Below are 27,435 nucleotides of genomic sequence, written 5' to 3'. Positions count from 1 at the left end.
GTCAGAGGATCCTTTCTAACTGGGTGATCCTGGAATGATTCCCCACGGAGGGGGCAATGAACTGGGCTTGCAGGCGAAATTCTCGGTTTGGCATTCTCGGTGAGGCCCAGGCGCCAGCTGGACCAGCTCAGTCCCCACAGCAGCTCTGCGTGTCTGGCGCTCCAGGACCGAAAGGTGACGGCAGGGTGCAGAACGCAGGCCTCCCGGCGGGCAGAGGGAGCCAACACAAGTTCTGGAGCTGGGGAAGGCCGGGATCAAAGCTCTCCGAGGCAGGCCGGGGCGCAGCCAAGGGAGGCTAGCGACTTGCATCAGCACAGATTCCGTGATGCTCTGCAGACGTCTCGGGGCTGCCGGGCTTTACGGGAACCCACAAGAAAGGAAAGGGCTGGGGAGCAGGCAGGGCGGGGGCGGGCGAGGGCACGAGGGTGCGCTCGCCCGCCCGCGCGCTCCCGGCGGCGCCTGCCCCGGCCTGGGCGCGCCGAGGACGGCGGAGGCCACGAAGGAAGCTCTCGCTCCCTTTCCCCCTCCCTCTCCCCCCCCCTCCCCGAATTACTGGAAGGATTGTGTGGGAGAGACCCAGAAGCACCCGGATTTTCATGTGCGGGGTGGGGGAGGGCTGGGCAGCCGCTGCAGCTTAAAGAAAAACTAAGAGTGCGGTCTGTTCGCACAGCTTCGACACGCGGCTGCTCCCAGGAGGGCCCTGGACACCCCGGCCGCGCCTCCCTCCGCACCCCCTGCCAAGAGCTCACTAAGGTGACCAGGGACTGTACGGAGCGGGAGGGGATGGAGAGGAGAGTGAGAGAAAGTGTCACGATTTCTTCTCTTGCACTCCCCTGACTCCGTCCCCACCCCCAGTTTTCTGGGTTTTGCTGCTGCCGTTGGGAAAAGAGCTGAACGGTTTTGCGTCAAAGGACTGCATTTACTCAGTCCTGCTGGGAGAGGCGCGTAAACACACCCTGGCAGGCAGAACGCAGGATTAAAAAAAAAGAAAGAAAGCCGAAAAACAACCCCCTCCCCACGACAACACCCCCCCCCCGTCGGGTGGGCGCAGCCGTCTGCCGCACACCTCTCGCCCTGGCGGGGGGAGTTGGGGACTCTGCCCTGCAGGCGGCGGCGGAGGTGCGAGGAGCCTGGCCAGCCTCGCCTCTCTGCGTGTCCTTGGGGATGGAGCTCAGTACAGAATGTGTTTTATAGTTGTAAACAATGACCCCGAGTATTGTTTGGGATTACCGTATCTTGGGGCCATTGGGGCGGGCAGATGCCGCCAGTCGTCCCGGAAACGACAGCGCTTTATATAGAGCCCCGGGAAAGCTATGAGTTCCCGGCTCTATTTTTCTTTCCTAGCAACACCCCCACTTTACAGATATGGAAACTGAGGACTGAAACTGATGTGTTAAGAGTGCACAGAGCTTCACAGCCCTCACATCCTCCCGCTGGGTCCTCTCGAGGACCCCGTGGGGATACAGATGGCGCCACTTAAGAGCTGGGTAAGCTGAGACCCGGGCAGATCCTGGACCAGAACTCAATTTCCCTGATTCCTGCTACAGTGCTTCTCCGGATCATCTCTGCAGAAGGATTGACGTGCCAGAGCTGACAAGGGCCTTGAAAGGTCATGGATTGTACTCCTTCATTTTATGGGAAGAAGCTGAAGCCCAGAGAAGTTAGGGACTCGCCCAAAGTCTCACAGCTCATAAATAGTACAGCCTGGCGTTGGTACTCCAAGGCCTGTGCTCTTTACCCCGCACCTCGCTCCACCCCGCCCAGCGAGGTGGGAGAACGTAGGAGTCAGGACTACCTGCTCCCTGAACTTCGCTCCAAAACAACTGAAGACAACATCGGGGCACACCCTCTCCCGGACCTCCCTCTTCCCTATTTTTTCTTTTTCCAAATTCGTAACAGTCGGAGTTTGCCTATAATGCACGATCATTCCTATTAGATGCGTCCTAATTGCCCAGCGTAGAGGGCCGGAATGTCTTGCCTGGTTAATTTCGTCTTCAAGGCTGCTCCTAACAAATTAATTGCAGGGCCGAAAAAGGGAGGGGGGAAGCAGTGGGCAGCCAGCCACGGAGGGGAAAATAGGCAGGCCGGCCCCGCCCGGCGGCGCCGCGCCGGGCCAAGGCCCGGCCGCAGGGAGGCGCGGATACCCTGCGCGCCCAGGGCGCCCGCTGCTCCGGGCGGCGCCGCGGAGGGCGCCGACGACCGCGCGCGGCCGCACCCTCCCTGCGAGCGGCTCTGCGCGCCCGGCTCCCGGCCTCGCGGTGGCGCCGCACTGAACCGCCCGTCTCGCTCTTCAGGACTGTGATTATTTTCTAAAACCCTGCGCAGGGGCCCGCGTGGCCGCTCTCGGGGGCCCCGCCCCGCGCCCCTTCCCAGGGCGGTAGAGAAGTAGCGAGGCCGTGGCGCGCTCTGGAGCCGGCGAGGGAATCCCTCTCCCTCCACGTCACCCGAAAGCGAGGGAACCCGCACGCGCGTCCTCTAACGCAAATGACCATCTTTGGCAACAGGCGCCGGTGGAACAGACCAAGGGCGCAGGGCCCAGGGGGGTGGGCGGGGGTGGGGAAGGGCCGGGCTGCCTCGGGTCCCCCAAACCGCGCTCACAGCGCTCCCACCCCCTCCACCTCCTTCCTTCCTCGCGCAGGGTGTGCGGCTGGCGTCAGCGCGGCCGGGAGCCCGGGCAGGGAGGGGAGTGCTGCGCCCGCCTCCTCCCGCGCCTCTTCCTCCTCTTCCCCCTCCTCCTCTTCGGCCCTCTCCCTCCGCCTCCCCTAGCGCTCCTCCCGCAAGGTGGAGTCTTGGGTTGACGTGAGGTACAGGGGCTGGAGAATAAAGAGTGGAGTTGAACTCGTGCCATTGTAGTGACTCATCTCGGGCAGAGCGCTGGGGCTCCGAGCGAACCAGCGAGCAAGCAAGCGGCGCTCGGCGGGGACAGAGAGAGGGAGAGAGAGAGGCGCGGACGGGCGAGGCGGGCCCGTCCGGGAGCGGGCGCCGGGGAAGGGGTGCAGGTCCGGGCGCCGGAGCCGCCGCAAGGGGAGCGGGTCCGCGTCCCTCTCCGCGTCAGCTCAGCTGGAACCCCACGGGCCGCGGGGCGGGCTGCCTTCACCTAATCAAGTGTCCCTGCCGCTCGAAACTCCGGCGGCGAGTCGGCCACAGGAAGTTTATTCTCAGCTCCTTTTCTAAAAGGAGGAAATAGAAGTTTCTCCAAGCGGGCAGCCTTTCTTTTCGCCTTTTTTTTTTCTTCCTTTTTTGCCCTGTCTGAAATTGGGGGCCCCCAGACCTGGCAGGCTTGACTCGCCGGGCTCCTATTCTTTTTTTAATTTCCAATTTTTGATTGAGCCGGCGGTCCCGGCTGGGCTCTGATTGCGCGCGGGGGCAGGAGGGCGCGCGCAGGGGAGGGACCGAGGGACGCGCGGACTTTTTAGAGGGAGGGACCGGGTGGACGACTGGTCCCGCGGCGCTCGTAGAGCAGGAAAGAAGTGCAGCGCTCGGCGCTCGGGGGGCACTGTTCCCGGAGTGCCGCCGCCGAGGGGGAGAAGCCCGGGAGCGACGCTTAGAGCCCCAGGCGCGGCCGGCAGGGAGCCAGCGCGCAGCTGCCGGTGCGCGGCCGCGGCGAGGGCGGGGGAAGAAAAACACCCTGTTTCCTCTCGGGCCCCCACCGCGGATCATGTACCAGGATTATCCCGGGAACTTTGACACCTCGTCCCGGGGCAGCAGCGGCTCTCCTGCGCACGCCGAGTCCTACTCCAGCGGCGGCGGCGGCCAGCAGGTAGGTGCGGGCCCCGGGTGCACCTGGCGCCGTGGGTGGACCCCCCCCCCCCCCCGCCTTCCTCTCGCCAGGACTGCCTTTTTTTCCCCCCCTTTCTTTTCCCTTTCTTGATTTGGCGAGAAAATTCTTGCGGCCTCCATTGTAAGTTCTAGATTTTCATCTTGTCCTCCTGACACCTCCTTTAACCTTCCCCCATCCCCCCGCCAACACTTTTTTTTTTTTTTAAACTAGAGCGGCGAGTGGGCTGGAGAGCCAACAAACCCTCTCCTTCACACTACATCCTATACAGACAAGCTCCTGGAATTGCAGGGCCCTTTTCCCAGGACCCTGTACCTCTCTCGCAGGAACCCCGTGGTTGGACCCCCCCCCCCCAAAAAAAAATCTTTGCAGCCACGGGCACCTCCCGACATCCAGGGACCTTATTCCTGCGAAAAAGGCCTCTCTCCTTCGGTCTTGGTTCATTCCTGAAAGAACTTGGGGACTGGGAAAAATGGTTGGGCTCCTTCAAGTAATCCGGAGCGAGGGCGAGGGTTGTCGCTCTGGGAATCAGGTGCGAAGGTCAGGAAGGAGGAGGTCAGCCTTGATTGGCTCAGGCTGCGCCTGTCTCCCCCGCGCCCATCCATCTCCTGTTAGGGTCACAGAAGGAGCCTGCACAGCGGACCAGAAGGGGCGCCTTGGGGGTCTGGGAATATCTGGGGCCAGGACGCCTTCAGAGAGGGGGCGGGGGGGGGGGCGGTGGAAGAGACCTCGCTTAGGCTCCTGGGTGGTTCTGGAAGCCGGAAAACAACTTGTTTCTAAAGCAGGCGGACTGGTTTGCACCAGAGGGATTTTGCCTGAGATCTGTGTGTCTATAAATACCGGAATAAATACCAGAAAGGTGCTGCTGGGTTGGTGGTGTTCGTGGGGTGCCTGCCCTCTGCAGCCACCACTCCCCCCCACCCCCCGACCCCCACTCTTGGGAGGGAGCTGGCTTAACAAACAAGGCTGCTGGAACCTGAAGCCCGCCTCGGTCAGGATCTGCAGAGCCTCTAGGCAAGTTGGCTGTCGCGAGTTGCGCTGGTAAGGTGATAATGGCTTTGGCTTCTATAAGCCAGCCAACCAGGAGGGCCTGGGGTGGACTTCTGGGGAGGAGGGACCCTGAGGGAGAATAAAATGGAAAGGTGGCTCTCTTTGGTATCTGAAGAGGGGTCTCTCATTCCAAAGTGGTTCTCCATACCTGGTGAGTCCTTAAAATGGCTTTTCTGTGTCTTCCTTTTACCTGCCCCGGTGTCCCCTTTAGCACCCCACTGTAGAGAACCTGGTTGGTGCATTGAGGGTACGGTCAGAACACCCCTAATACTGAGCACTAAGGTGATGCGTTTCAAGTCTTGTCCCAAAGTGTTTGATTTTTGTTTGCTCTCCAGCCCCATTGGTGGTTTGTATTGAATCCAGATATCATTAAGCAGCGGGTGGGAGTCATTTATACCCATTCCCTCAGTCTCCATTTCCACAGCACCCCCCCCCCCCATCTCCGTTCTCTGATGGGAAGGGAATCTTCTGATGTCTCATCTGCTCTTTTGGCTGCTGTTTCTATGGCAGTCATCACTGAAATGTTACAACGTCGCCGCCTGGCTTTGCTCAGACCCTGGGGCCTGGATGGGAAGTCCGACCGGACATCAGTGCCCCGATTGAATAATCTGTGTCACTAGGGCTTTGAGCCCAGGATGCAAGCGGAGGCAATTCCCTGTTTGGGAAGAAAATCAGACAGGAAACCAGTGCTAGGAAGAAGGAAGAGAACTCAGTCCAGCAGAGTGTAATGGGGCCTCATTACCAAAGCAAAAAGCAGCTGTTGGCTAATTCCTAGCATGCTGTAACACATGAGGATTTTGCAATTAGTAATAACTGCTGCACGGGGTTCTTGCATATATGCTTGCCCATTCGGCCCGGCAGCTTGAGCGAGGCACCTTTTAAACCGGAGGGATTGGCAAGGTAACTCAGCTTTGGATGAGTTTCTTGGCCTGTCCACTCTTGGGGGCGGGGGGGGGGGGGTGGGAAGGGGGGAGGGTTTTCCCATCATCTCTCTGACTTGGAGCAGAGCTGTTCTGTGGTCCTAAGGACTGACGTGAGAGGTTTTTGTTACTTCACAAGTCTGGGCTATGACCCCACCCAGGCTCAAGGTAACTTTATTACATACCAGATAAAACCTGTAATCACTTTATTTCTCTTAGCTTCCTTTACGGGGAGAGGGAGACTTTTCCTGGCAGTTAGGGATGGGCCCTCCTCCTCCAGTGGCGTCTCAGTGGACCAAACCATGTAAGAGGGTTCTCTGGTTTTACCTTGGGCGAGTGAATATTATTTTTTCCGGCTTGCTTTGTTTGTGGGGTCTAATATTCCTGAGCAGTTTGTTGCTGTCCACCCCACACAGGGCTTTCTTTTCCTCTCTCACTTGGTAAAGTTTGATCTTAACACATGGCCAGGAGTCCCAGGGACCTGGGGGGAATGGGGTGCAGATAACTCTTTGTTAAAAACCTCTGTTCTTGTATATGGCAGGAACTTGAAGCATGAAAAATATTTCCTGTTCCACTTATAGTTTTAATCTCAAAGGTTGGTCATGGGTGATTCTGATTTGTCACTAATAGTTGCACATACCTTCCTCTCCTGGCTTTTTCTTTTTATTGCTGTTGTTTTTTTTTCTCTCTCCTAACTTTCTTAGGAAAACACCTCCCAGATATATGCCCTGCCTGGCTGCTCGACTCTTACGGTTTCAGGCCCTGAGCATTACGCAATCCAGCCAGTTACACAAACATAGGTCATTTCATAACTTGTTTTCATCAGCTGGGCTCCCTTTTTAATGAAAAAACAAAACAAAAACAAGACCCAAAACTTTTCCAAGGCTGCCATTTGTCTGTTCCTCGGATAACTTGTGAAAATAAATCAAAGGGGACAGTTCCTTTTTGGAATCAAGGAATACCAGACTAGCTCTCTAATTCCGCAAGCATCCATTTCCAAGAGACAGACGGACAGACAGACAGACAGACACACACACACAAAATTCCCCGGAGTGAACTTTTGCCAACTGTACCAGGCTGGGACATTCCTCACATCAAAGAACTTTTACCAGAAATGACTGTGATTCCCAAATCAGCCCCAATCACACCTCTCTAGTGCCCCCTACAGGACATTCATAGAAGAACTATCTGGGGAATGTATTTTTCCAGCCCCAGAGTGTTAACTCGGTGAGTTTTCAGCATTCCTAGGATTTTTTTCCTTTTAATTCAGGACAAATGAATGCCATATATTTAACAGTGATTAACTAGGAGCTGCTTAACTTCGAAATGCGGTTTCTTTGCTAATTTTATTTGATCTAAATAAAAACTGGTCAAAAAAGGGGTGCTTTTTTTCTTCCCTGTTTTAATGCCTGCTCTTTACTGCCAGCACAAGGTCTGCAAATTCCCAAGGCTTGTTTTCTTGATATTATTTGTATCAGGACACTGGGAATTGTTTGGGGAGGTGGTCTTCAGAAGGGGTGGGAAGGTGGGTGGGAGGTGTATATTATGGGTCTGGTGGGTTTTTTTTTTTCTTTTTTTGCCTTGATCTTCCAGATGTTGTAGATTAGGATCAAACAAAATCTTATCCCAGGAATTTGTCTGTTCCGCTGATTCTTGATGGTGGAAATCAGTGTCACTTTTTCATCAAAGTGAATGGGGTGAAACAGCAGTCATCTATTGTCTGGCCGCTCCTGTCCAGACCCCTGAATGCGTTTCCATTACTTTATTTCTGGCTACCTTATTATTCAAGGCGAGTGTAAAATCAGGAACCTCTCTTTTTTCTTTTTCTGTCTTGGTACAAACACCCTTGAACTTACGCTTCCAAGTGACTGTGGTCCCCTTTGTCATTGTTCTTCGAGGAGACTAAATACTTATTTGAATGCTGTGGCTATTAGTCAGCCTCCAAAAGGCTTTGCAACACCCTTCTCTGGAATTGCCTTCAGCAAATTCTTTTGAACACCCTCCCTCCTAACGTCTTGGTCTTTGGAGGGTGAATTTGATCCTTGGAGGTTACCAAAAGGTCTAACATGTTAGGAACCAGGGGTGCCGAATGCTGAGGTCTGGGTGATCTGGCTGGGTCCAAAGCAGAATGGGACCCCTTGAGTCCTGCTGGTCTCAATCTCAGGTTTCTTCCTGGGAGAGCAGTCACCCAGACAAGGCACACCAAAATGGGCACTTGTGCCAACCGTATCTTTTTTTTTTTTTTTTTCTCCTCTGTTGGACGGGAATAAAGGCACTGATTTGGAGAATTCCAGAGGCTAACTTTCTGGTCTATCTGTTGAAAGAAAGAGAGCAAATTAGCATCCTTACTTTGAGGATATGTCTCATCTGTGTTGTATGTGGTGTCTGTTGCTGGCCATCACAGTTCCAAATGACAGCAGCTGCCCTGATTGAGGCAAATGTATCTGTTCCAACCCCTGCCTGGTAACTCTACCCCTCCTCGACTCACTGGGCCAGAGAGGGGAGACGTGGCGTCCTCTTGCCCAGCACTGTCTTGCAGCCTGTCACAAGGCAGTGACTTGGCCACGCTCACCTGCTGTGGCTGTGAAGAAGACGAGATGGCACGCCCATCCCGTGAAGGGCAGAGCTGTGCAAGGATGGGAGGGGGTGTACGAGGGTCCTCAGAATAGTGGAGAGAGTGCCCTTGTGCTTTGGAGTGGCGTTTCTGGCCAAAAGGGGCCCTGGGAAGAAAGCCCCCAGGGAACCTGGTGAATAATTGTATGGGTCACCTTCTCTTCCTTGCTGGTCTTCACCGGGGCAGTTAGGTGAAAGAGGATAGCAGGGTTCTTTCATATGAACCTGACAGGAGGCAGATCACCGGAGGGAGTGTGTTTGTACATTATAAAGTTTGAGGAACTCATGAGTTACTAGTAACCCTTTCCATGGTGACCTAAGTGGCTTTCCTTAGAAAGGTCAAAGGTCAAAGGGATGTCCAGGGCAGAATCTGTGAAGATGGGCTGAATTCCACACAGAAGGCTTTGGTGAGAAGTAAATGCATAAACTACTATTTGAAACTGACAGCCCTCATAGAAAGGGTTTATCTACTTTGATAAACATTTAGTGACAACAGAGAGCATTTGGGTCAAACTGGACCTCCACAGGGATATTCGGGGGGCGGGGGGGGCACAGAGGCAGCATTTGACCTGCCCTCTCCTCTTCCCCGGAGCCAGTCTCCTAGGATGTTAGAATTTTCCTTTTCCTGTGCTGGGAATCTAAAAGAAAAAAGGGTTCTTAACAGAAAGAACCCAATCTCTTCCCAGACATGCATGATCATTTCTGCTTGCCTGCCGAGACAGGTCAGAGGTATTTGCGGGGTTCGTGGCCCAAGTGCTTGGTGGCCCAGTCAAGAGTCAATCCGATGGGGAAAGGCCCGGCCGAGAGAAAGGGCCCCGCACCCCAACCCTGACTCCCATCTCAAATGCCATTTCTGCCCAGCCAGGAGTTTCAGGGATAAGCCCTGCCCCATCCATGTCTGCAGGAAATGGAAGCCCAAACCCTACTTCTAGACCTTTCTGCAGAAGGCCAAGGTTGTGACCCTTATCTCTGAACCCAAGGCCCTGCAGCGTTTAGAAAGATCATTTTCCCAAATTAGCAACTGGGCGGCAGGGACCTCCCGGACCTGACGAAGTTGGGGCCCCGTGTTCTGAGCTCTCCTTCTCAGAGACAGTGGGAGGGCACACGTAGTTACTGAGGGGCCCCTTGGCTCCCTTAAACTCACGATGCTTCAGGATAAGGCGATTTTGCTGCCCAAAGACCCACGGCAAGGCTTTTAAGGGCTCAAATGTTGGCTGCAGGGTCTGGAGAGTCAAGGTGTCACATGAGCATCCAGCCCTGACTCCTTGGCTAGAGGAAGAGTTCTGATGGTTTTGCTTTCTCATTTCTTCTCTTTATTCTTTTCCCCTCAACCTGAGCAAGAGAGATGAGCCTGATCCTCTAGGACAGGGGTCACCAAACTATGGCCCAAGTATTTCTGTAAATAGGGCTTAAGAGAGCCCAGGCACGCCCGTTTGTTTACATGTTGTCTGTGGCTGCACTCACGCTACAGTGGCCGAGTTGAGTCGTTGCGACAGAGACCTTATGGCCTGCAAAGTCTAAAATATTTACTATCTGGCCTTTTACAGCAAAAGTTTGCCAAACTGCTCTAGGAGGTCGGTGGGGGCCAATTTGTCCTTTTATAGGCATTCTTGCCCACCCAGGAGTCAACAGGATGACACAGTTAAATAAAGCATTTGGAGGCTCTGCCAGGCTGGAATACCACACAGCCATCCAGCGTCTTCAGTCCTGCCTCCAAGCTCCCAAGGGGGCTGGAGAGACCCAGGGGAGTCAAGGGAGGGCCTTGGGTTGCCCCCTCTAGCCCCCGACTCTGGGCACATACCTGGTGCCCTAATGCCTGCAGCTGGGAAACCCTATGTTGGTTTCTTTTCCGTGTTAACCCCCTTTGCAAGGAACGGTGATTTAACCCCAAAGTGACGTTTGACTGATTCTTGGGTCTGTTGGCAGAGAAGAATGCCAAGCTCACTGCTAGGACCTCAAACGCCTAGACTCTCCTCTTCCATCCTACCCTAGGGTTGCTTTCTGAAAAATACCTTCGGACTTGAGACAAGACACATCTGCCAGATCTCACTTAAACTCTTGTGTGTGTGTCTCAGAGAGGCTCCTCTTGAGACCGAAGCCTTCTTTCTTGGAGCCCCCGTCTCCTCTGGGGATGGGGCATTTGTTTTCTTTGCAGTTTAGAGCCAGTGTGTTATCCAGATGGCTTTACCTCCCTCTGAAACAAGCCATACGTGCATTTAGAGGCAGTCATTACCTACTACCTTGTCTTTATTGCTGTCTTGTTTTGTCTAGACCAAGCCATTGCTGCAAGGAATCTGGCCGATGGCCGGGCACCGCATTCTGTAGACCTGCCGTCACAGAGCAAGTGGACCGGAGGGCCCCCGAAAAGGGCTGAAAGTCAGCTGCTTAGTCCTAAGGGATCTTGGTCTCTAAGCTTTGCTTCAGGGTTTTTGCTTCCCTCCCCTGGCCTGAAGTGGGAGCTCTTTTGTTTGTTGGAATGAGGAGTGAATTTCTTGGGTGTTTTCCTGAAAGGAAGGTGCTGATAGCTCCCCCACGAAAGTGGGGGTGGGGGGTGACGTTAGACCTTTGCGCTTGGATGCCTTGGGCGTCCTTCAAACCCAGAACCTGCCTTGGGGAGAGAAACAGAATAAAAATGTTGGGTGCTTCCCAGGACCGGGAAGCTGGCGGTTCTCCCTGGAGCCACCCCTCTCGCATTGTTGCTGCGCAGACATTTCCAATGAGGATGGTCGTGATGGTGAAGATGCTGCCATCTGCTCGCTGGGAGCAGCAGTTTGCAACCCTGGCTGCACATTAGAATCTCCCCCAGTGTCTTTTAAAAACACTGTATCAGAACCCCACCCCAAAGCAGGGATCTGGGAACTCTAATGGTGAGGCTGGCTCCGGCATTGGTGTTCTCATAAAGCTCCTCGGGATAGTCTAGGGTGCAGCCAAGCTTGAGAACCATTGATGTGCTTTTATAGCCGGTGATTACACGTCGCTGCTTACTTAATCCTTGGGCTACTGCGGTGAGGTTGGTGTTCTTAGTCCCCTTCCCACATAGGGAAACAGTGTCCTCAGTGATTTGCCAAAGCTCCTGACTCCCTCCAACCCAGCAGCCCCTAGTAACAGAGCTGCCTGGGCCTTAGTGCTCGGCTCCCGCTCAGCCGCTCACATGTCCTCCACTCCTGCCTCCTCTCAGCCAGCCCTGGATGTCCATCTTTCCTCCTGGAAGGTCATTTCCCACTTGGCTCCTTCTGTGTTCACTGCACCCTGCCCTCCTTCACACACACACACGTACCATACACACCTGCTGCTTTTCAGCCTGCTTGTGATAAAAAGCCCCGTGGTCTTTGCCTTGGGAGGTAACTCACAATCCATTCATTGCACTGAGCAGCTAGCCTCATGGGCTCCCAGAAGCCATTGCACTGGTGACTTCACAAAATCCCAGAATCCCTTGCACTGGGTAGCCCTCCTTGTGGAGTCCCAGAATCCCTTGCGCTGGGTCACTCTCTTCACCCAGCACTCTTGGCCTGGGGCCCCAGGGCAATCTGGGAGGTGAGGCAGCCACATTCCACCTTCCAGACTGGGGTCAGGCAGCTGGCAGGGAGTGAACAAGGAAGGGTCCCCAGCTAACCTCAGCAACAGTGAAGCTTCACTTTATTTGTACAAAGGAACCCAGATGTTGTCACCAAGGGCAGCTGCCATGGCTGCTGATGCTTCTAATCCTGGTTGGTCTGATTGGGCCGGAATAGGGGGAATGCTGCAGCATCCATGCTAATGGCAGGGGGATTTCATCTGCGGTCCGACAGACCTGCGGAGCCGTCTGGGTGAGAGAAGGTCTTAGGCACCCTTGGCGGGATGCCCCTGAGTTCTGAGAACAGTGCGGGTGGATACCAGCCCTTGGGGCTGGATTTCGAGGTAGGAAAAAGCAAGGCTGCAGAAGCTGGCGTAGCTCAGTGTTTGAAAGATCTGGCCTCTTTGTCAGACTGCACTGTGTTTGAATTCTGACTCCACTGCTTGTTAACATGCAGCCTCGGATAAGTTACTTAATCTCTCTAAGCCTACATTTCTGCCTCTAAAATGGAGATAATGGTAGTTCTTACCTCAGAGGGAGAATTAATGGGATAATCTAGGTTAAACACTACCACTACCACGGCGCCCCGTCCTTTAGTAAGTGCTCAGTAAATGCTAGTTATCGTTGTTGTCATCATGCCATCCACCAGGATGGGGAAGAGAGGATTTGCAGGACCTTTTGAGGGAATCCGAAATCACGGGAGGCTGAAGGTTCCAGGCATGAGCTCTCCCCTGAAAAGTCCGGACGCAGGGGATCTTTTTCTTCTCTCTCCTTCTAGCTTTCTAGTAGCTGCCCTGAAGGAAGGTCAAGCCCAGCGACGGAAGAGCCTGGCCCATTTTAGCTTTTCTCCTCTGTCATCATCTTATATTTTAAATAGAATGCTTCCTGCAGCCTGTTCCAGGAGAGCTCTTCCACGTGGTCTGGGCATAAATTAAGTGACTGGGAGAGGAGTTCCCATTGTGGCGCAGCGGAAACAAAGCCGGGACTACGAACCATGAGGTTGCAGGTTCGATCCCTGGCCTCGCTCAGTGGGTTAAGGATCCAGCGTTGCTGTGAGCTGTGATGTAGGTCGCAGATGTGGCTCGGATCCCGCGTTGCTGGGGCTCTGGCGGAGGCTGGCGGTTACAGCTCTGATTCGACCCCCAGCCTGGGAATCTCCATGTGCCACGGGTGCGGCCCTAAAAAGACCAAAAAAAAAAAAAAGTGACCCGGAGAAAACTCTGAGCCAGCAGCACAAGAGTTTCCCAGACACACCCCTGAGCACAGGTAGATAGGAATGTAGATAGGTGGAGAGAGACACAATGTGTCTGCCCCAAGCAAGGTGGGGCTGAAGGTCAAGGACAGCAAGGGGAAGTCTGTCTACCATTCTAAAGTCTCCTGGGTTGGAGGACATCTTTCCCTGGTGGGGTTACGGCCCCATCATGAACCTGTTTGGAAAGGAACAACAGCAGGCTCCGAAAAGCTTCCTGGGGATCTCCGTGGCTCCCAAGCAGTTGATGGGCACATCTCGTCAAGGGATCCTAAGATAATACCCTGGAGAATTGGCAGGTGACCCAGAGGCTTGGGAGGCCTGCTCTCCTGCAGATGCGGGCATAGCTGGCCTGGAGGGCTGCAGAGAAGTCTTGCTGAATGGGAGCTCCTGGGGACCACCTCTGTCCTGGAAGTCATTAGCGATACCACCACGTCCTCACTGAGCCAGTTGGGGATGGAGTTTCCAGGACCTCTGTCCGCAAGTAGATCTGACATGGGGGTCCCAGGAATAGTTAAGTGTCCTGACCTTGCTGCCCCACCCTGCCCCCAAGGCCCTGACCCTCCTTTCTGCCAGTTTTGACCTCCTGGCTCTGCTTGTCCTGTTCTGCAGTATTTATGGGCTCAATCTGATTTTTCTCCTCGTTTCAGAAATTCCGGGTAGATATGCCTGGCTCAGGCAGCGCCTTCATCCCCACCATCAACGCCATCACGACCAGCCAGGACCTGCAGTGGATGGTACAGCCCACAGTGATCACCTCCATGTCCAACCCATACCCCCGCTCGCACCCCTACAGCCCCCTGCCAGGCCTGGCCTCTGTCCCCGGGCACATGGCTCTCCCAAGACCCGGCGTGATCAAGACCATTGGCACCACTGTGGGCCGCAGGAGGAGAGATGAGCAGGTACAGTTCAGATGCCGAGTCACGGCTGTGGCTTTCAGGGCCTTGTGACATGGTGTGTTTTTCTGAAGACTGGAGGGGAGCAGGATCGCTGTTCTGGGGGCACTGGGATGAAGAGGGAGTGAGAGACCCTCATCGTCGGAGGCAGAGCTGGAGACCTGCGTGGCAGGCCTGGCTCTTTTGTCTCGCCCATGTCTCTTAGAATCTCTGAGCCTCCGTTCCCTCCGCTGCAAAATGGGACTAGTGTCTTGCTAATGGCCAGGACTTGTTGTGGCTTGAATGAGATCTTGGTGGGAAGGCACGTAGGGAGGTGGTGCATCAGCACCTGGGCAGGACTGTTAGGACCTGTCTTGGCGGTGTCCTTCTCTGATCCCTGGCAGAGGGGACCCCAGGTCAAGCAGCCAGTGAACCCTGGCTGGGAGCCTTTTGGGTTAACCCTTAACTGTCTCCCAGTATCTGGTATGGATGAGACACCCAGCAGTCCTGGGTGGTACCTCTCAGCCTGGTACTGCCGACAGTGTCTACATCCTAGCCCCCCCCCGCCCCCGGCCATGTCCCAGACGTCCAACTCAAGGCGGGAGCCCATTGCACGGGCCTGGGATGCCCACTCTGGAAGTGCAGGGACTCTGGGGTCTTTGGAGTCTGCGCAGCTGCTTGAGCTGCCCAGGGCAGTGAGGGGAGGGGGTGTCAGACATCAGCAGCCATTTTTTTTTTCCCCCTCAAGGGGTTTAGCTTTGAGCAGGAGTCAAGCTGGCTGGAAGGGATGCCAGAAAGGGGGCGGGGCCTCTGCTTTCTAGGCAGCATCCACCCAACCCTCAAAAGGCCCATCTCCTGCATCAACAGTGAGCAGGGCAGGGATGGCCACTGGCTCCCCCAAAGAGAAATCGGTCATGCATCATTCCAGAAAGGACGGAATGAGCCTTCCAAGAGCCGCATCTGTCTCCCAAGAGATGCCACAGCCAAGGCTGGGGCACAGCTACCTGGGGCCACTTGGCAAGTGAGCAGGGAGTTGTGGCCTAGAGCTAGGCGCCTGGACTCCCTGTGTGGCCCTCTTTCTACAACCCTGTGCCACGGCGAGTCCAGGGGAGGGAACTACTTGAGCAGTAGAACCCCTTTTGCCAACGGAGGATTGCTTCACTCACAGCTTTGGAACCGTTCCCCATTTCAGCCACTGGCCGCCTCCACTCTGGGATTCCCAGGTCCACAGTGGTCCCCTACAAGGACCTTTCAAACATGGTGCCCAGTGGAATCCAGTGTCACTCGTCCCCAGGATGCTAAGCATGGCAGGATTGCTGCTCCGAGGACCAGAAACTTTCACAGGAGCCCTGTTCCTCGGAGCACACGGCTGGGCCCCGTATCCACTGCCCATTGGTTGGTTCTCTTAGGACCCTGTGCCAGGGCAGTAGGTGTGCGTGAGAGACACTAAGAGACACAGCTTCCGGTTGCTGGCAGACTGCTGCTGCTGGGGCGAGCAGCCAGGATCCCCCTCCCTGCTGCCTTCTATACTTGTCGTTGTAAATATTACAGGCGTTCCTGTCATGGTTCAGTGGTTAACAAACCCGACTTGTATCCACGAGGACGTGGGTGCGATCCCTGGCCTCGCTCAGTGGGCTAAGGATCCGGCGTTGCTGTGGCTGTGGCGTAGGCCGGCGGCGACAGCTCCTACTAGACCCCTAGCCTGGGAACCTCCATATGCCGCAGGTGTGGCCCTAAAGAGCAGAAACAAAGAAATTTACAGTAGCCATCACCCTTTATCAACATCCTTCCTTCAGGGAGCCCGGGGCGCCCAGCTGTATAGTCACCCATGGTTGGTTTCTCCCTGTATGCACAGGACCCCTGAGGGAGAGCCAGGCTTGTGATGGGCTCTTGGGTTGGCAGGACGACAAAGCAAGATCTGCTGAATCGTCTTCATTCTTTTCTGGGCCTGGCTCACACCAAATTTAGAACGTGTATATGGAAGAGACTTTGGCGCTTTGGAGACTGGCTTTTCGAATGATCCATCCACACCCAAACTGAGGCCTGGCGAGGAGCAGGGCCCTGTCCAGGGTCACACAATGAGTTGGTAACAGAGCCAGGACTGGAACCCACCTCCTCTGACCTTCAGCGCGGGTGGTTTTCCCACCACACCCCCTAGGCGTGTCCTAAGACAATCTGTCTGGAGAATTTCCTTCCTTTTTTGAGAGGGAAGGAGAAAGCCAGGAGCACTTTTTCCCCTGTCAGTGAGGACTTTAGACAGTCCTCCAGGAAACCTAGGCGGTAGCATCCTGGAACCTTGGCCCTGTGGGTTCCTGATTCTTAGGGTCTTTTCTCTGAAGCTCACTTCCGCCCTTTGGGCCTCCCCAGGGGGTGGGGGGCGGAGCCTGTTACCAGGGGCGGGGCCGGGGGCCTCACTGCCCTCCCCTGGAACCTGCCCTAGAGGCTCCAAGGCCAGTGGTGGTGACTGAGGAGAGGAGGGTGGGGGGTGGTGTGTGGCTTGTGGGTGGCTACATGGCGCTGCTCACCAGCTCAAGCTGTAACTGTGTTGTCACCGCCCCGGAACCCTTCCTATGCCAAGAGCTCCCACAAGTTACCGCCGCACACCTCACCAGACAGGGGAGAGAGTCCAGGGCAATTGGGAGGGCGGACTTGGTCCCGGAGCAGCCAAGGGGGATGGGAGGCCGAAGAGGACCGGGATGAGCTCTCCATCTTTTCTGTTTGTGGTCTCTGGGTCTCCAGTTGAGGTGCTGCTCAACTCAGAAAAAGCACCAAAGAGGAGACCTCTGAACTGCGTCTCCTTCTTTCTAGCACTTTCTAGTTAAGAGAAGATGCTCACATTGCGTCTCATCAGAAAATCACAGTAAATGTTGTGGAGGGCAGGGTAGTTCCTCTTTATCCCAGTTTACACACGGGGTCCCCCTGGAAGTGCCACGTCTGTGTTTAGCTCCCAGTCTGCCCGACCCCTCTTAGAAGAGAGACTGTGGAGCCCTTGGCGGCCCGGGGAAGCAGGAGGGGCTTGGGGGGAAGTGGAGCCACCGCTCCCACGTGGGACTCTTAAGGCTGATCTTTGGAAGGGGCCTAAAGACCAAAAGGGGTGCTACCAGCTGGATGCAACCCCCCTGGAGGCTGCACAGTGAGACTCTGCCATTCAGGACCTCACAGCAATACAGCTGTAGGGAGCTTCCTGGGGACTCTGGCCCGGACCATGTTCCAGGATGGGCTTCCTCCCTCACGGTGGCTGGCACTGCGGGCAGCATCCTTTACTGGGGCCGCTTCTCTCTCTCCGCCCGCCCGCCCTCCAACGTGGCTTCGGTCTTTTCCCCACGTGTCCCTGGAGGGTAGGACTCAGTCTCATTCCCCTGGGAATCGTCTCAGCCCCCTGGCTGCGCTAGGCACACAGTAGGTGTGCATCAGTGTCTGATACCGGACGGGGTGGTCTTTCCTTTTGAAGTGCTTTCTGCCTCGGCTCACCGTCTCCCCATCACCTCTGGGGGGCTGGCAGCCCCTCCCTGGAAGGGCTCCGTTAGTGGGCAGCGCTGCTGCCCTCTCCTGAAGTGAGCTGTGGGGGCCCCTACCCAGCCTTGTTGTAAGGAGCTAGATCGTAAGCCCTGCGAGGGGATTTTGTTCGTTTGGTTCGCTGATAGTCTAACCCCTCAAACTCTGCCTGGCACATAGAGAAGGTGCTCGTTCGTTGGTTGAACCAATGGATGGGGGTGGGCAGCAGGGTGTAACCCACCTGCGGGCTCCCCTTCCTTTTGCTGGTCCTGACAGCCTGCACCGTGCCAGGCACACTGGCGAGTCATTGGGGTTGAGCTGTGAGCAGCTGGCAGAGGAAGCTCGGGGTGCGGTGGCATCCTCGGCCCTCCCTCTGGCGACCGAACATGCCCCTCTGGGTGGTTCTTCCTCTGGGCCCAGCTACTTAATCAAATGGGGATAATGAGGCTTGCAGAGCAGGCAGAGTACTGGGGAGGAGTAATTAGGCAGAGTTTGGAGGAAGCTGCTTAGCTGGGTGGGGCCAGGCCTGGCTGGCACGAGGGGGCTCTCTGGGGAAGCCGTCCCAGCTCATTCTTTCAGGCCTTGGCACTGAGTCAGGGCTGACATGATAAATGCTGCTGTCATACCTGGGCTGGTGAGTCCCTGACCCGCGGCCGTCCTGCTCTCCCTTCAAACCCGTGACACCCCCTTCCAGGGGGTCCAGCTCCAAGTGTTGTCACAAACCAGCAGTGAGCTGCGTGTCCTGGGACCTCTGAGCCATGCTCCTCCTGCCTCCCTGGCCCCGCCCCGTCCTGGAAGGGCTTCTTCCCCTCCTTAAAATGCGGGTAAAAGCCAAAAAGCTGGTGAGCCATTTACTCAAGCCTGACCGCGATCCTTGCCCTTGACCTCTAGCTGTCCCCTGAAGAGGAGGAGAAGCGTCGAATCCGGAGGGAGAGGAACAAGTTGGCCGCAGCCAAGTGCCGGAACCGTCGCCGGGAGCTGACGGAGAAGCTGCAGGCGGTGAGGCACTCTGCTCGGGGTGGCCGCCGAGCAGGGACCCCGGGGCTCCTGGCCCTTCCCGTTCCATGCCCTGGTGACCTACGTATGAGTCCATGCACACAGACCCATTCCTTCCTTTTAGGACACGGGTCAGCCCTGCCCTGATTAAAGGGGTGTTGGGGGTGTGGCCTTGAGTACCAGCCTCGGCCCGGAGAGAACCGGACAAGCATCTTGGGCCTGGCACCCTTTCTCCCTCAGCGCCCAAGACCTGCTGGGACTCCTGGGTGAGGGATGGCAGAGGCTGCCAGTCTTACTGGGCCCTGGGAGCCCGGGCAGGCCCAGACCTGCCCCCTCCAGGGCACCTTGCCCAGATTCCAGCTGCCCCCCATGCCCGCCGCCAGCAGGAGCGGTCCAGCCTAGCTTCCGCATCTTGTCTGGGCAGCAGAGACACCTGCTGTCTGGGGTCCTTCACCTCTGCAGCGGTCTTGACGCTCTCTGGGTCTCATGGGGATGGGTCACGTGCAGCTGAGCTGTACTCTCTCGGGGTTTTCTCATCTCCTTTGTGGGCAGGAGGGTTCCCCGCCTCTGTTGTGAGCCTGAAGCTGTCACTTTGGTACCTCATTCTGCCTTTGTGAGTCATTCTTTCTCCCCTGCTGCCTAATTGTCCACACCTGGGGGCCCGTGGCCCCGCGTGTCCCTCACAAATGCTTGACCCGATCAGTGTCACATAACCTCCCTCCAGAGCCCAGCTCTACAGGATGGGCCGTGGGCCATGGGGAGGAAGTCCAAAGCCAGGACTGGCTCTCCCCGGGGTGGAACCATTTGCAAAAGGAGAAGAGAGAGACTCTGTCGTGGTCCTTACCGTGACCAGCCAGGCCGGTGCTCTGGAGCTCCCCATTACCTGGCATGTCCCATTACTTCATTTACTCCTCCCAGGTACCATCCACCTGCCTCTGCTCCCCTGTGTCCACCGCAGAGCCCCTGCTCTTGGGTCTTGAACCTGCGCTGCGTGAATTCCATGGCACCTGTAGTCGTGTGCCCTGGAGGTGTTTATAGAATCGGGAGGATGGTTGGGGGCGGGGGGGGTTCTCTGATGCCAGGTGAGGCGGATCCCTTAGTGACCAGCACTCCACGAGGAGACCCCCTCCGGAGCCCACCCTGTCACTGACCTTTCAGGGACCATGCGCCCTGGGTCTACCCTGGGCCCTCCTCCTACCAGCCCCAGAAGAGTCTGCCCTCCGAGGCCCCTATGCTTTCCTTTCCTCTCTCCCCCGAAAGCCTCACACCCTCACTCCCCCGCCTCCCCACGACCCAGCCACCCAGGCCCGTGAGCCACATCCTCTACAGGAAACCTCTCATAAGCTCATGACGTTCATCAGACCCTTGCGATAGATGGAAACTTTTTTTTTTTAACTCCGGAATATGCTGTGCTCTGCGTAGCGAAGCTCTGGCCCATCATGTTGCCTGGTTCTCAAAGAGGAATCTGTGTTAGGGAAAGGTGGCGAAGAGGCTGGTGTGACACACACGCCTTTTCGTCTTCCGTCACTACCGCCTCCACGTGCATTTGCTGCTTCTCTGGCTTTGTGTGACAGGAGGGGCTGCGGTCCTTGCAGTGGGTCCCTGCCATCCTCACAGGCCTGCTCAGGCTGTCCGGGGTCTCCTCTGTTCAGGCGCAGGGGCTGAACTGGATGTTTGCCCGGGGTTCTGTGAGTCCTGAAACATATGCTTTTTACTTGGAGCCAAAAAGGGAAGAGGAGCTAGAATATGATCCAAAGGGGATGAAGTGAGCACTTCCTACAAGCCAGGCGCTGTCCTGGGCTCATGTGCGCAGGCAGAAATCTCCATAGGCACGTGGCTTAGAGCTTAGTGTCTCTGTGTCCAGAGTGAGCTACAAGAAGAGGGTGGGGCAGCTGCATGCCTTCCCCTCAAATCTCACTATTACTCACTCCTCTGGGGTCCCAGGGGGCAGTCCTGCCACCAAGGCAGAAAGTGTAGTGGCATGTCGACTCTGGAGTCAGCCACACTGGGGTCAGATCCGGGCAACCCTACTTGCTTGCTCTGTGACATTGGGCAAATGATTAAACCTCTTGGAAACTCAGTTTCCTGATCTGCAGAATGGGTTGCTGATAACACCTGCTTCAAAAAACTGCTAGATCGAATGAGAGAATGCCTGTGAAATGCTTCACACAGTGCCTGGCACAGAGGAAGTGCCCAGTCATGGCAGCTACAATGGCTACTTCACCCTTCCTCCAAGCTGACTTTCCTTTTTTTCTCAAACTGTTATTCCTTTGGCAAGTAAAGGAACCTTGAAGCTGCAGGTGACTCCGAAGCAGTGGGCTGTGAGCGGGTGGCCTTTATGGTCCTCTGAGGACCTGGCCGGTTTTACCCTTTTCACCTGGGTTTGACACCCCCCAGCCCACCCCCTGCTGTCCCTCACCCACCCCTCTTCCCCTGCAGGAGACGGAGGAGCTGGAGGAAGAGAAGTCGGGGCTGCAGAAGGAGATTGCCGAGCTGCAGAAGGAGAAGGAGAAGCTGGAGTTCATGCTGGTGGCCCACGGGCCCGTGTGCAAGATCAGCCCTGAGGAGCGTCGGTCCCCACCGGCCTCTGGGCTGCAGCCCCTGCGCAGCGGGGGCAGCGGAGGGGTGGGCGCCGTGGTGGTGAAGCAGGAGCCCCTGGAAGAGGACAGCCCCTCATCCTCGTCCGCGGGGCTGGACAAGGGCCAGCGCTCCGTGATCAAGCCCATTAGCATCGCTGGGGGCTTCTATGGGGAGGAGCCCCTGCACACCCCCATCGTGGTGACCTCCACTCCTGCCATCACTCCGGGCACGTCGAACCTCGTCTTCACCTACCCCAGCGTCCTGGAGCAGGAGTCACCGGCGTCGCCCTCCGAGTCCTGCTCCAAGGCTCACCGCAGAAGCAGTAGCAGTGGGGACCAGTCATCAGACTCCTTGAACTCCCCGACTCTGCTGGCTCTGTAACCCAGCTCCCCGGGGGGGGTCCTCGACACTGCCTCCTTCCCAGGGACCAGCACCTCCCAGCGCTCCAGGGCCCTGAGGGCAAGAGGGGACCCTGCCGGAGAGCTTCCTGGCTCGGGGAAGACCCAGGTGGGATTTGGCGGTGAGGCATTGGAGGACTTGGCTGGTCTCTTGAAAGCCACAAGACCTCCTCCCTCGTTCATCCTGCAGAGCAAATCCTGTTTCTTGAAAAGCCTTGGAGAGCTTGGTTTGGTGGACTCGGCATCTCTCTGGCTTCTGAAGAGCCTGAAGCTGGTGTGGACCGTTCCCGCCCCTTTCTCGTGATGTGTCTCTGGAGTGATGGTGTCTTTCCCGGCCCCACCAAGCATGCTCAGTGCCTTTTGGTTTCACCTTCCTTCTATTTACCCCTTCCTCCCCCCATGTCAGTTTCACTTCCTCTTGGTTGTTGTCAAATTTGCCATGACATTTCATCTGGGTGGTCTGAATATTAAAACTCTGCATTTCTGGAGATGGGGCAGCAGGTGACTCTTCTGCTGGGGCTGACTTGTCCAGAAGGGGACAGTCAACGTGCAATACAGAACCTTCCCTCCCCTGACACTCCCCGGCCTGCTACCATCTCCAGAACCACCGGCAGGGCTCCCTGGGCTCTCAAGGAGATGCCACCACCACCGGGAGGCTTGCAGGACTCTTCCTCCCCATCCTCCGACACAGCTCTTGGAGGAGTGGCTTGGCCAGAAGACAGGGTGTGAGTGAGACAGCCGGGGCACAGATTGGGTTTGCCAAATGCCTAATTACCCGGGCCTTTGGAATAGTGCCAACAAGCCACACAGGCATCCCAGCAGGCCTCCCTTCGCCTGGTGTCTTGAGTAGGACGTCGCCTGTAATTACTGCCTCGGACCCTTCTCTCCAGACCAGGGAGGCACCGCTCCCTCCTGAGGAACCACTCCACGTGCCTGCTCCGCCCTCCACCCTCCCGCACCTGCCTCTCGGGGTGACGCACCTGCCTCGCAGGGTGACGCCACCCATGGAGGTTTAATGAGCGTGGGCTGGCCTCTCCCTACATTGCTGCCATGTGGCCCTCCCCTGCTGTGGCTGCAAAGGCTGGGGGAGGCAGTTGGGTGGCCGGTGCCCCAGCACCTGCCTCTCACCTCTCAGTGAGGCAGCCGGCCTTTTCTACCGCCTCCGGTCGTCTGCTCCCTGATGGATCTAGCGCTTTCTCTTTTGCACTCCCCTGCCCCTCCCCCTAGTGTGCTCCTCAGGTCGGTCAGCCAGCTGTGAACAGCTGGCCAGAGCTGTGGCTGTGGCTTGCAGCTTGCTTACACGCCATTCCTGGGGCGCGGGCGCTGAAATCAGGGCTGTGTTGCTTCCCCCTGCAAATAGCAAGCAAGCCGCCCCCTCCCATGGGGTGGGGGGCGGGGAAGGGGTCCGAGAGCACAGCTCAGCCGGGCTCCCTGGGATCCCCTCCCCCCACCCCTCTGAGCCTTTTCCTCCCCAGGGCTGACTTCCAGAATTGGCTAATGCTCTGAGGGAGACCCCACCATGGTGATTCAGCTCTAGCGATCATTGTGTGGTCATTTAAAACTATATAGGTATTATTTAAATCAACCCAGTGGGGGTTAAATCTCAAAGCTGGTCTTAGGGGGATGGGGGAGAGAGAGAGAGAGGAGAGCAGTGACACAGTTGCTCACCTGTTCCCTTCGCACACCCAGGCTGGCACGCTGGCCAGTATTTAATGTCCATTAGCTACTTACCATGCACTAGACACTCAGAGTGGAACAGCCGTGTGCCTAAAATACACAGCCCACTGTGCCTGGAAGTGACGTGTTGGAGGGATAGGGCACACAGAGGAGATGAAGAGAAAAGGGTTGTGTCCCCAGATGCTTTAAAGATGTTATTTCCCACATTCCTTGGCCGTGATGTTGCCTTCCCAGTTTCCCAGAGGTTCTGGGAAGGGTGCTTCTAATAAGGTGGGCAGTTGGCTTTCCCGTTTCAGATTAAAGAAAGATGCAGAAGTCAGCCAGGAGTGGTAGGAGACAAACAGAGAAAGCTGGGGTGCGCTCAGCTCTGAAAGGCTTAATCATCTCAAGTGGTGTCTGTGGCCAATTGGGAGCTCTTCCCTTCTTTTTGCATATATATACATATATATATGTATATATATTTCTTGAATAAGGCTGCTTTCTTGTGTTTTATTTCTCAAAGTCTCTTTGTGCCCCTCTTTGCACAGCACTGATCCCAAGGTAGGTCCCAATCTGTGACTTGGGGCCAGGCTGGACATTCCTGAGACAGAGTCTGGCTTTAGTTCAGATTTCAAGCTACGGTGACTTTGGGACCAGCAGAAAGCAGAAACCCAGGCACCCAGCAGGATTTCGAGGCTTCCGAGCTGTGTTTCTCTTCAAGACCTCCTAGCTTTGTTCTAGGAGGTCCTCTGGCTTCCCCAAAGCCAGAGGTTATTTGGAGAAGGCTGGATATTCCCACCAAACTCACCAGCATATCCTCAGTTCCTTTCTTCTGGCTGGTTTTCTAAGTTCACACCTGACGCCAGGATTGCTGCTTCCAGCTCTCTGGCTCCAGCTTAGGGAGCTGCTGCAGCATGGGGGCCTCTGCGCTTGGGCAGAGAGCTGCTGAGCTTCCCCCGTGTCCCCAGCCGTGAGGCAGCTGGTGTGGACTCCAGTTGGGCTGCAGGCAGCCCTGGGCCGGCATAGGGCAGGTACTTCTTGACAGCCTGGTGAGAAACAGTCCCCTTGGCCACCTGGCTGGCCTCTCTGGGAATAGTCCTCTTCCTGGCCGGGTGGATGGGGACGGCTGCTGACACAGGAAAGAGGAGATCCCAGGTGAGGCTTTAGGAAATTGCCAGAGCCAACTTGAAGCAGAGACTCCACTGGGGAAGTTTTCAGAAAGAAATCATTGTCCTGCCTGTGAGATAGGCCAGGCGGGTCCACCGTGGCCAGTCACATGAGCATCTCAAAGCCAAGAACCATCAGAGGCTACTGCTTCCCTTTCTAAGGCGCTGGGGAAAGGGGCCTCCTCTCTGCTCCCCCTTGGCTTCATTTTAAGGATGAGCTCAACTTAGAGGCATTGGGACTTTTCTTCCCTTTCCTTGATGGACCAACAGTGCTGCTTGCACTCTCGGCTTGTAACTTTCAGGTTGATTTCTGCCCCTGATCAGACATCCATGTGGCTTCTTTAAGAAGACAGCACCTCCTATGTGCCAGGCACTGTGTTAGGCACTTTTATCTATACATCCCCTCTTTAGGATGAGACTAAGTGATGGGGACGTCCCTTATTAAAGGCCCCTGAGTAATGGATAAACGAAAACACTTGTGAGAAGGTCTTTCTCCAAAGAGCCAAGGCAAGATTGCCTTTGGCCTGAAGTTTGTTCTCAAAGACCCACCCCCTACAATAGCCTCCCCACGCTGAACTTCTTTTCCCTGCCATGTGCTCTTTTGCGCTCTTGAGGTGGTTGGAAGGGTAACCTGAGTCCTTGTGGACTTTGTGGACCAATAGGGTATGTGGGGCGTGTAACTTTCTTTTAAAAACTTAAGTAAAGGGGTCTTTGCTACTTTCTGCTTGTTGAGTCTTCTTGGCATCCATCCTAAAAGCCAGCATCTCACTATTTATTGACAGGGTGTGTGTGTGTGTGTGTGTGTGTGTGTGTGTGCGCGCGCGCACGCCTGTATTTCTAGGTGTGCCCATGTCCTCCTGCAGCTTTTAAAAAAAGAAAACCCAGTTGCCCCAGTACTAATTTGGTATCTTCTCATGCTTAGTCTAGTATTTTGGCCGTACATCCCCAAACAGTTTTAATTTTCCAGGCTGACATGTTCAAGAGGGGCTGGGTCACATGTTGAGCGGGGTGTGGGAAGGGGAGGGGGAGAAGAAGTTAACATTTATTTTATTATTTATTTGAACTGTTTACATCTTTGTGTTGCACCAAGCCTGAATAGAAACAGATAGCATTAAAATGCTCAGTCCCTCTCTCCCTCTCTTCCTTCTTTGTAATTTTTAAAAAATTAGCCTAAGCATCATTAGCCTAATGATGCTTTTTTTTTTTTTTTTGGTTTCAAAAATGACTCGTGACTTGTGCTGTACAAACTGTATAAAAAAGCTTCTGTTTTTAAAGATGGACTGTCATTTCCTCGGGACAGTGGTCACTGAGAAGTCTCCATTGTAAGAGAACACAGCAAAAGGTCCTGCCCTGTTCCTCAGAAATTACTCTCTCTGTATGATTAAAAGTTTATTCCATTTATTTTAGTGTGTGGTTACTTGATGTCAAGGAAGAAAAAAAAAAATTCGCCTTTGTATAAAGACTAGGTATCAGGGTGTCTTTTCTGTAGCGAGAGCTGTATATATAGTATTTTGGTATATAGTGGAAAATCATAAGCTTTGTGCATCTGTATTTGAGGTATGTTGATGATGTGGGGTAAAGATCCTGGAGGCAAAAAATAAAAATAAAAATAAATGTCGTACAAGACTCTATAGCTCAACGGGGAAATTTAATTATCTTTCTGAGCACCTTTTTTTTTTTTCCTTTTTTTCAAGTATTGGTAAAATGGTCCCACTGGAAAGGCTTCTAAAGAGGCCTCTCCAGGCAGGACTGTGAGCTCAGAAATCATCGTGTAGTTTTGAAAATTGAGGAGTAGCTTGGCTCTGAAGCATCTCTGGTGGTTTTGTTGTTGTTGTTTGGTTATTTTACTGTAACACAAGCCTACAGTATTTGCACTAAAGAAAGCTTGTTAGAAAAAGCTTGCTGCTATGGAGGAAAGAACATATTACAACTTTTTTTCTGTGTTTTTTTTTTTTTTTTTTTTTGGTCAGCTTTTCCACTTTCAATTGAGTAGCATTTTGTAGAATAAAATGAATTAAGATTGAAGAGCCTCTGATGGTTGGTTTATTCTGTCTTTTCTTCCCAGCTCTCCTGTCGCTTCTCTTTTCTTCTGGACTTTTCTACCTTTGGCCCCGTGGGCAGAGTTGGTCTCTCTGGTGGGAGGAGGGGAGCAGGGAAGGGCTCCCGGGGAACCTCATTCTGCAGAACTGGGAGGCGAGCTACTGGGAAGGGCCTAGAACTTTCTCGCCTCCTTTTTGTGCTTCTTTCTCCTCATGACCTCACCAACTCCTCCCAGCCCCTTTTCCCACTTCTCAGGGCCTGATTCTCAGCTAGCTGCCAAGTACTGCCAAGGGTGAGCCACCAAGGGCTCATGGTGCTGTCCCTTCGTGGGGGCATTTTGTATTTTGTTTCAACAAGTTTGACTCTGGAAACCCAAGAAGCTTAAGAAAAAAAAATTTTTTTTCAGAGTTCCCGTTGTGGCTCAATGGTTAATGAATCTGACTAGCATCCATGAGGCCACAGGTTTGATCCCTGGCCTCGCTCAGTGGGTTAAGGATCTGGTGATGCCGTGAGCTGTGGTATAGGTTGCAGACACGGCTTGGGTCCTGCGTTGCTGTGGCTCTGGCGTAGCTCGGCAGCTACAGCTCTAATTTGACCCCCTAGCCTGGGAACCTCCGTGTGCTGCAGGTGCAGCCCCCAAAAGAAAAAAAAAAAATTTAAATGTATCGCTGAGAAAAAAACAATTAAAAGTATCACTCAGATGGTTCAGGTGGTCACTTGAGGTCCCTTGCAGGAAAAGCCTCTGAAAATAAGCAAGGCATTCAAATAAGTGAGATGATCGCATCTCTGGATTCTTCTTTTGAGTAGACACAAAGAACTTGTTGTTGCCGTGGAACACTGACAAGTGTCAGCCAGACCCACTGCCCCGTAGACCGGGAAACGCGGGGTAAACGGGGAGCCTCTGTTCCGGGGCATGTTTCTCTGCGGTGGAAGCGGGAAGCAGGTACACCTGTTAGCAGTCAGTGCTGCCGGCGCCCAGCGGCTGCCTGAGACTCAGGCCCTGAAATGACACCGCCCACTCCTAGTCTGCCAAAGATGAGCTCAAGGTACAGGCCTCGTTCCCTGG

At 54.9% G+C, this 27,435-nt stretch overlaps 1 protein-coding gene across 2 annotated transcripts; it reads left to right on the top strand.

Annotated features, from left to right (window-relative positions):
- Positions 1 to 2,833: 2,833 nt before the first annotated feature.
- On the top strand, positions 2,834 to 25,955 carry FOSL2 (FOS like 2, AP-1 transcription factor subunit). Of its 2 annotated transcripts, none has more exons than XM_047782362.1 (4): positions 2,834 to 3,760; positions 13,814 to 14,065; positions 18,425 to 18,532; positions 20,969 to 25,955. In XM_047782362.1, the coding sequence occupies exons 1-4, from the start codon at positions 3,659 to 3,661 to the stop codon at positions 21,488 to 21,490; spliced, it is 984 nt and encodes a 327-aa protein (XP_047638318.1). In that variant the 5' UTR covers positions 2,834 to 3,658; the 3' UTR covers positions 21,491 to 25,955. The 2 variants fall into 2 exon arrangements, with proteins under 2 accessions (XP_047638318.1, XP_047638319.1); XM_047782363.1 differs by lacking the exon at positions 2,834 to 3,760 and adding an exon at positions 11,256 to 11,572.
- The last annotated feature ends 1,480 nt before the right edge of the window (positions 25,956 to 27,435 follow it).

This window comes from Phacochoerus africanus, chromosome 5, assembly GCF_016906955.1.
Source record: "Phacochoerus africanus isolate WHEZ1 chromosome 5, ROS_Pafr_v1, whole genome shotgun sequence".
Taxonomy (NCBI): domain Eukaryota; kingdom Metazoa; phylum Chordata; class Mammalia; order Artiodactyla; family Suidae; genus Phacochoerus; species Phacochoerus africanus.
This window is presented reverse-complemented; position numbering and strand designations above follow the sequence as displayed.